Source organism: Pantherophis guttatus, chromosome 2, assembly GCF_059756535.1.
Source record: "Pantherophis guttatus breed Tessera chromosome 2, ASM5975653v1, whole genome shotgun sequence".
Classification (NCBI taxonomy): Eukaryota; Metazoa; Chordata; class Lepidosauria; order Squamata; family Colubridae; genus Pantherophis; species Pantherophis guttatus.
In genome coordinates, this window is record NC_142064.1 from 257,900,979 (window position 1) to 257,910,763 (window position 9,785).

Genomic DNA, 9,785 nt, shown 5'->3' on the forward strand with positions numbered 1-9,785 from the left:
AGTGTGGTGGTAGACCAGTGCGCTTGAAAAACAAATGGGTAGACCGGTGCCTCCAAAAACAAATGAGTAGACCGATGCCTCCAAAAATAAATGGGTAGACCGGTGCCTCCAAAAACAAATGGGTAGACCGGAACGCTCCAAGAACAAATGGGTAGATTGGTACAGCTCTGCAAGCAGTTAAAAGCCTGGTAGACCAGTACCTCTGCTAAATCCTAAAGATTTGTCACATGAAACTACACCATGAAACCACACCCACAAAATAAGCCACGCCCACAGAACCAGTAGTAAAAAATTTTAGAACCCCTGGTTTATGCTCAAAATTGGAAAAAAGAGAAAATACCTGTGGAAGAAGAAGTAATAAAAAAGATTTTAGATTGTGCAGAAAAGAATCGATTAACCTTGTTGATTAAAGATAGGAAAGAATCAGAATATTTTAGAACATGGAATTATTTTTATTGTTGGTTGGAAAGGAGATATAAATGATTAATTTTACAACTATGTATAAAAATTTGATTGTAAGAATATGTCTACAGGAATGAACTTTTACAGTGGATTGAATGATGATTAAGATAGAAGAAACTGATGGAACAAGAAGAACAAAAAGAAAAGTAGAAGTCAACACAGAAATGTCATAGGAGAGGGACGACTGATTTTTTAAATGTTTATTTGTTTTATAAAAAAAAATTAAAAAAAGGTACAAAAAAAATATTCCACTAACAGTTCTCCAGAACCTGTCAGAACCTGCTGAATTTTACCCCTGGACGATAGGTACATTAGTGCACTTATGCACGCTCCCTCTACTGACCACTTAAGTATGAAGTAATGTCCATGGAAGTCAATTTGTGACTGAAACTGTGAAAATTTGTAGCTGAGACAACTGAATCAGGTGGAGCATTCCAGACTTTGACAACTCTATTACAGAAATCATATTTTTACAGTCAAGTTTAGAACGATTTACATGGAGTTTAAAGCAGTTGTTCACGGACATATTATTGCAATTAAAACAGAAAAAGTCATTTATAGGTAAAACATTATTACGTTTAATTTTGTATTCAATACCTAGGCCTGACCACAAGTGACACAGTTCTAAGTTATCCAAATCGAGAATTTAGAGCTTAGAAGCATAGGGAATTCTATTGTGTACAGAAGAGTGCAAGACTTTTCTCATGAAGTGCTTCTGAACTCGCTCAATTGTACTGATGTCAGATATAATGGTGGGGATTCCAAACAGTTGAACAATACTCTAAGATTGGTCTAGCATAGGTTTTATAAGCTCTAATTAGCAATAACATGTTTCCAGAAAAAAAAGCTTCACCAAATTAACCTTACAATTCTTAATGCTTTTTTAGCAATGCTGTTACAGTGAGCTTTGGAACATAAATCATCTGAGATACGTACAGATAAGGTCCTTAACAAGGTGAGGATTATCTGCTACATCTATCCCACCTATCTTATACTTGACATTCCGATTACATTTACCAATATGTAAGACAGAGCATTTATTAATTTAAATTTGACCATTCAGACACATAGTCGAGATCACTTTGCAAAACAACAGAATTATCTGTAGAATTGAATAATTTTACATCATCGGCAAAAAGAACGCAATTGCTTTTAAGTTGATCACATAAATCGTTGATAAAGAGCAAAAAAACATGATGAAATTGTTTATATTGCAGTGAGAATACCTTCTACAACATTCTGCCCTTCTTGTTGGCTGTTCACGAAGTCAACCAGAATTCAAGGCTCTTACCCAACATCACCCTGGGCTACAACATCTATGAGAACTTTTTCAGTGCAAGAATGACATATGAGGCCATGCTGGATGTGCTGTCTACAGGACAGGAGAACATCCCAAACTACAGATGTGGAAGACAAAAGAACCTGCTGGCGATTCTTGAAGAGATGGATTCTGAACTCTTTGATCACATTTCCAATGTCTTGAGCATCTATAAATTTCCTCAGGTATAAAGCCAAATGAAATTAATTCCATGTTGTAAAATGTTCAGATTTGCCTAGCAGGCAGCACTTGTATATATTTCTCCAAATAAATTGAAAGTCAGAGAATAAATATTAGAAGAGCTAAAAGAATTTTTAATTCACAAATTATGTGTTTCTGTATATATATGTATATGTGTGTGTGTGTCTCTGTGTGTATATGTGTGTTTCTCTATATACATACAGTGGTGGGATGCTGCCAGTTTGGACAAAGAAAGCTCCAGCGATCAGTTGTCCCTGCCCACCTGCCCACCTGCCCCCACCCTATCCTGTCCTATATTTCCATGTTTCTCAGCTCACCTGATTTGTGTGGCATTGTGGATTTCCATGCCTCAGCTGTTTTACTTACCGGGGCTGCCCTAGAAGGTAAGTTATAGAGCTTGAAATTGATGTATTTTGAATGCTGCACACGTGCACAAAGCATGCTCTCACAGAAACACACACACACTTTCCAGCTCTATTCTTATTGACTAATTGACTGAGTGGATGGGTGACCAACAGAGTTCTAATGTGACCAGAAGGGTGTGCTCTATGAGGACCACCAATGAACATCACCCACAGATAATTCAGACCTCCCTGATTTCAAAGGCAGCATACAAGACAACAGGACAAAACATCAAGGGATATAGCAAAATTCATGCAGTTATCATTTGAAACGTCCCTCAGCAGTGTGGAAAGGCCCTTAGATTTACCATCTGATTTTTATCATTAAAATGGGCACAAACTACTGTTGGCAGAAATATCCTTCTGGGTTCAGTTCCAAGGTGGGGGGAAAGACGCAGGATTCAAGGAAGTTGCTTGGAAAGATGGTTTTAATGGTGGACAGGATCACAAGGATGAAGAAAAAAGGGAAGAGATGCTGAGAGTGACTGAGTTTTATGCCCTCTCTGGCTTTTGAATTTGAGCTTGTATTCTGATTGGTTGTCAGACTCCCTTGGGGCCATACAGGGGCAACTCTGTAGGCTGTGTTTTGAATTCAAGTTTAGTTGAGTCTTGCTGGATGGTGATGTACTGAAAGGGCTTTGGAATTGCTATTATGGTTCTGCCTGAAGCAAGTAGATCTTTGTTATGTAGAATAGACTGGCTCAGGCCTTAATGGCCCATTGACAAAGGTGGAGGGGCTGAGTTTCTGCCTCCCTTTCAGGGGAAATATTCTGCCCTTTTAATGTTTCCTAAAATATCTAAATGGGACATGGTGGCTCAGTGGCTAAGATGCTAAGCTTGTCAATCGAAACATCGGCAGTTCAGCAGTTCGAATCCCTAGTGCCGCATAATGTGGTGGCTCCCGTTACTTGTCCCAGCTTCTCCCAACCCAAAAAATAGGGACCACCTTTGGTGGGAAGGTAACAGTGTTCCATGCGCCTTTGGCATTTAGTCATACCAGCTAAATGACCACGGAGACGTCTTCGGACAGTGCTGACTCTTTGGCTTTGAAACAGAGATGAGAACCGCCCCCTAGTGTCGGGAACGAGGGGAGGGGAAACTATACTGTTATCTAAAATATCTCATTTTTCTAGGACGGAGTGGGTGCTAACTTCCTACACTACTAATACTTTCTCTTTTATTTTAGATCAACTATAATGTCATTAACCAGATGGCTGAGCAAAATTATCGTTTTCCTTTTTCATATCGGATGACCCCAAACCAAGAACCTCCTTACTCAGCTATTGTCCAGCTACTCCTGCAGTTCCAATGGACGTGGATCGGCCTCCTTTCTCGGGATAATGAAAGAGGAGAAAAATTCAAAAGACGCTTGGAAGTTCTCGCTCTAAAAAATGGGATTTGCATTGTCCTCTCAGGAACTGTCCCAGAAGGAAATGTGCAGACAAGTGCTGGAGAATCTCTCATACAAGAAAAAAGAAAAATGTTCCATTCTCTTATCAAGAGTCAAATAAAAATTATTGTATGCCAACTGGATTTTCAGGCCTCAGGAATGTTAGCAGCAATAATACAAGCAATTGATACGACTAATACATCCATTGTGGGAAGGGTGTGGATTGCAACAACTTTGACAGCTTTAGGTATTTTTGACCTCTGGGTTGATCTCCAAAATAAATATGCTTTGTTTTCTTTCCTCATCCAGACAAAGAGAAGGACTCAGTATTATGACATTAAATCTTATGCATCCATGGTCATATTGTATGGAAAGGAAGCGTTCCAATGTTCTTATTCAAGTCCTGTGTTATCTAAGAAAGTTTGGAAAAAATGCAGAGAAAAAGAGAATTGGGAATTCCCACCCCATGATGTGATTGAAAGAATCCTCTCTCAGGATTCCTCGAGTATTTCTCAAATAATTCAAATTGTGGCCTGGGTCCTCAGTGCTGCATCTTCCTCCCAATGGAGTAAGAGGAGAATGCAAGTTGGAGACCATCAACCACCCCAGATTGTACAGCCATGGCAGGTAAGTCTTCTCCCTTGAGGTTCCATGGATTCTCCCCTTCCAATTCCTCAATATTAAATTAGATGTAGAAAAGGGTGAGATATTCCAAAGAGCAATTGCCCAGTTTGTGATATTTGAGAGTGGGTGTCAATTCTGAAGCTGACCTGACCGAGGCCATTTTGATGCTTCAGTGTTGCGACATTGGAGCTGAGGGATAGAGAGGGAGGGGAGGAATAGAGATACTGGAGTTTTGTAGCCAAAACAAAATACTTTCTCCTGGGAACCAAGGACATTCCTACTGATGGCCAGAGGGAGGATGAGTGAAGTCACCAGGCAACCGGATGACACCTTGATTGGACCATGTGACTGATTGTTTGGAAAGAGGAGGAAAACTTTTACTTTTAATTAGGTGAAAACTGTGGGAATATTTAGAGTCAGTTTTCACCAGCCTATGCCTATATGGTATGTCCAATAAAACAGATATTTGAGGAACCTGCTTGCCTCAGAGTCCTGGTTGCTATGGGCGTATTACTTGGAACCCTGACAGTGAGTTAGAGAGAGATGATAGAGAAAAATCTTCCAAAGTTATGGTGACAACGTAATTTTCAAAACTAACAAGGAACAGAATATTTCTACAATCCTCAACCTCTTATTGTGATCACAAAGTGATCTCCAAGCTAAGGAGTTCAGCTGGATTTTTTGTTCTGGATTAAGATTGAATTTTGCTGGCTAAAAGTTTCTAACATAGCAACAAGATATAAATCAAAGCATCTTCTGGGGGCAACAAAAGGTTCATCCATACATCTCCTGAACTAATGGATATGCTTCCATAGCTGTTCTTTGAAAGAGATAACATCACTATGCAACTTTTGTTACATTCCTAGCCCAAAGTTAAACTCGGCTAACTTCATCTTGATCAGGACTGATGGCAAAATTGTATTCTCCATCTTCTCCCATTACAAGTTTTCCCATGTCTGCAAATGGTCTTGCCTCAGATGGGCTGTGATGGTGAAGCAGCAAAACATAGAACATAAAACATAGAATAATAAGAGTTTGAAAGGACCTCAGAGGTTTTCTAGTCCAACCCACTAATCAAGCAGGAGACCTTATATCCATGATGGCCTCCCGCCGACCATCTGATTTTTGGGATGTGCAGGATGTGGGTGATGTGTGAGCATGCATGGGGGTTGCATGCAGATGCGTGGGTGGTGGGGGAACACAGGGGGGTGCAGCACACGCTTTCCAGAAGTGTGGAAATGGCCCCTTTTTCAACCTAAGGGGTGGCTTCCAGCTTGTCTTCGGGGGTGTTGGCTATTCCTGCCAGCTTAGTGTTGTCTGCAAATTTGATGAGTTCCCCTTCAATTCCCTCACCTAGATCTTTTCTGAAGATGTTGAAGAGTGCTGGGCCTAAAATGGAAACTTGGGGTACCCCATTGTTTATTTCCCTCCATGTGGATGAGGTTCCCCAGAGGATTACATGTTGAATATAATTTGTCAGACAGTTACAAAGCCACCTGATGGTGATGGTGTTATCTATTCCATGTTTTCAAGATAAGTGAGATAAATATTTGAAAATCCTGGAGAATGTCTGAAAGAAGCTTCCCATGAAATGCTGAATTGATCTGTTTCAGATTGTAGTACTGATTTGAAGAGGTTGAATTATTCAGAGTACCTCCAATCCAGATTATTGGCAAGAAAAACATTGAACAAAGGCTCAAATTGTCATGTTCTTTCTATGTTTCTGCAGCTTCATAAGTTCCTGAGAAACTTCCAGCATCACAATATTTCCAGAGATGGAATTTCTTTTGATGAAAATGGAGTTCCTGTTGGTGACTTTGATATCATGCAGTGGATATCAGTTTTGAACAAATCAGATGCAGGGGTGAAAATTGGAAACGTAGAAAGACAAGCCTCCTCGAAAGTCAAGATATCTGTCAATCAAAGCGCCATCCAATGGCCAACTTTATTTAACAAAGTAGTTGAGGCTGCTTGGATTTTGCTATTTATCTCCATCTGTTCAGAAATAATTCTTATTGAGGCCTGTTGAGATAACTTCCAAATAAGAGAACTTAAAGCCTCCTTAATTTATATCATTTTACTTTAGAGGTTTTATAATAATCTATCACATGCTGGAACCTGCTGCATTGTATTGAGGGATTTGCAATCTACATTATTAAACTGGGATATGTTGCCATAATTTATAGTACATCAAATTATCTTGTTTTCAGTAAGAGAAAATCCAGAATGTCTATGGAGATTCTCAGTCATCCATGTCATGATTGTGCCAAAGGTGCTTTTTCAAAAGGCACCTGGACTTTGTTTTCCCTTGAAGATGTTTCACTTCTCATCCAAGAAGCTTCTTCAGTTCTGACTGAATGGTGGAGGATGGAAAGATTTGGAACTGCTGAAAAGACTGTGTTGTAAACAGGATATAGATTCAGCAATTGCAGGAAGATTACACACCCATTTGCACTATTCATGTGACCCTGAGGGCACAGATAAATTCCAAGTGGCCTCAACAACTTTCAGAAAGACTGCTAACAACCAAATGACTGCAAGAAATACAAATCCTTCTATATTCCACCATTCAGTCAAAACTGAAGAAGCTTCTGGAATGAGAAGTGAAATGTCTTCAAGGGAAAACAAAGATCAGTTGTCTTTTGAAAAAGCACCTTTGGGAGAAAAATCCAGAATATGAAGGGTTTAGCCCGCTGAATTGCATAAGAGAAAGATATGACTAAGAATGTGGTGAGGGAAATGAGGGCAGCTAAAAAAATCATTTACATATGATGATACAATGATCAGTTGTAGGAGAAAAAGATAGGGACTCTAGGGAAAGCTAGATATTAGAGGTTTCCTGAGAAAGCAAAGATTGATAAAAAAAAATATACCGTATTTTTCGGAGTATAAAACACTCCAGAATAAAAGATGCATCTTAGTTTTGGGAGAGGAAAATAGGAAGAAAAAAAAAACTGCCTCTGTCTACCAGCATCCATCAGTATTCATCTGGCTAACATCCTGTCAGTGTGTGAGAGAGTTGAGGGCTTTGTGAAAACTGAAAAAGTATTTGCTGAGTGACCAACAAGGAAGGAGTGTGGGCATGGCTTAGGTCAATTGTTCTAAAGCTGTATGCTGTGCTGATCTCTGAAACTAAAACTGAAACTGAAACTCCTCTCCTCTGCTTGTGTTTTCCTTGCTGCTCAAACTCTGACAGTCCTTGCACAAACAGTCAGGTCAGCCTCAGCACATTATTGTAGCCTGATTCAGTATGAGCAGCTGATTGGTGGATGGATTGGTCTCCTGGAATACCCACAATCAGCTGTTCCAGGCTGCAGGGATTTCCATAGACCATCGCCTCCTCCGTGCCTCGCATTTTTTGTTACATTCAGTATATAGAACAGTACCAAATTTTCACCCGCTTTTAGGTGGGGGGGGGAAGTGCATCTTATAATCTGAAAAATATGGTATGTTATAGCATTCTTACACATGCCCTCAGGAGAAACACCTTTTGCAATGGAACTATTTTCCTTTGGAAAAAAGAATGTGGCAATGAGTCTGTTTTGGGATCTACAATGGAGACTGATAGAGAAAGAGAATGATCTTTCATTTGCCCCTTGCAAGTAGAGTCATTAAAGTTCATGCCACGACTTTTTGACTGATTTTGCTCTATGTGCTCCTGAGCTTCTGGAAGCCAGTTGAGTTCAGTAAATCCTTCTAATTCATGTATCACCCTGACTAATCTTTCTGTTTATGTTTAGATGGTGCCTTCTTCTAGATGCACAGAAAGTTGCTCCCCAGGTTATGCCAAGCTTGTGAGAGAGGGAGCCCCAGTTTGCTGCTACGACTGTTCTCTGTGTATGGAAGGAACATTCTCTGGGCAAGAAGGTATAGTAGGTGACTCCAAAAAACAAATAAAAATCAAGGTACGATCAATATTCTATCTTGTTTTTTGGGTTGAAAGGTTGCTGATTTCTATTGAGTTGTTACTTTCTTGCTTGGCTGTGGGCAAGAGGACAAGTTTTGAGAGCTGATAATCACATTTATCTTCAGCCTTTAAAAAGACTGTTTGATTATTTTAACTAATTTTGTGTCATATAGATATCACTGGGGAGCAATATTATATTATTCCTTGAAAATGAAGTAATTGATTTCTGATGCGGTTTTCATGCTTCTACAGCTCCACAAACAGATTCATGCTAACCATTTTTTTCTTAGATGCAGCCCATTGTGAAAAGTGTCCAGATGACCAGTATTCCAATAAGAAGCGAGATCAGTGTGTCCCCAAAAATATAAGCTTCTTATCCTACCAAGAATTGTTGGGACTCATCCTGGCTTTCTTTGCCATTGCTTTGTCCCTAACCACCGCCTTTATTCTGGGAATCTTCATGAAATACCGAGACACTCCCATAGTCAAAGCCAACAACTGTGAACTCACCTACATCCTCCTGGTTTCACTCCTGCTTTCTTTCTTGACCTCCCTTCTATTCATCGGTCGCCCCGTGAAAATGACCTGTCTCCTCCGACAAACCATTTTCAGTGTTGTTTTCTCAGTTGCTGTGTCTTCCTTGCTGGCCAAGACTGTCATGGTGGTGGTGGCCTTTCTGGCCACAAAGCCAGGCAGCAGCATGAGGAAATGGCTGGGGAAGAGTCTGGCCAACTCTATTGTTTTATCCTGCTCTGGTATTCAAGTAGGCCTCTGTATGATGTGGCTGGGAGTCTTTCCCCCATTCCCTGATTCTGACTTTCATTCCCAACCAGAACACATCCTGCTGCAGTGCAATGAAGGCTCTGTCACCATGTTCTACTCTGCTCTTGGCTACATGGGTTTTTTGGCTGCCATCTGTTTCTTGGTGGCATTTCTGGCTCGAAACCTGCCAGGGGCTTTTAATGAAGCCAAACTGATCACCTTCAGCATGTTGGTTTTTTGTAGCGTTTGGATCTCCTTTGTTCCCACTTATCTGAGCACCAAGGGGAAATACATGGTAGCCGTGCAGATCTTCTCCATCCTGGCCTCTGGCCTGGGTTTACTGGGCTGCATCTTTATCCCCAAATGCTACATTATTATCCTGAGACCCGCCATGAATACCAAAGAACATCTGATGATAAAAAATCATTAAGTTTCTTTGTGTTGGTTTTTATTTTTGTAGTTTACATGCAGCATAAAATCACATACTTTGAAGTAATGTTTTATGTCTTGTCACTTATCTTTCTTCATTCCATGAGAATTTTGAATTGTAATAATTTAGTAGTAAAGTTGCTAAAACAACTCAAACTATGTGAAATAATGATATCTTTCAATTATCATAATCTAAGTTCATATTATTACCTTAATAAAATTTCTAAGGCCAGGCCAGATAAACTGTTACCAGAGATGTTCTGATATGGTTTTGGATTAAATTAAAGACTA

General features: G+C 39.9%; 1 protein-coding gene across 1 annotated transcript; it reads left to right on the plus strand.

Moving 5' to 3' along the window:
- Positions 1–1,351: 1,351 nt before the first annotated feature.
- On the plus strand, positions 1,352–9,498 carry LOC117658226 (vomeronasal type-2 receptor 26-like). Its single transcript, XM_087885202.1, has 4 exons — positions 1,352–1,362; positions 1,680–1,965; positions 8,137–8,263; positions 8,594–9,498. Exons 1-4 carry the CDS (start codon positions 1,352–1,354, stop codon positions 9,493–9,495), a joined length of 1,326 nt encoding a protein of 441 aa, XP_087741328.1. The 3' UTR covers positions 9,496–9,498.
- The last annotated feature ends 287 nt before the right edge of the window (positions 9,499–9,785 follow it).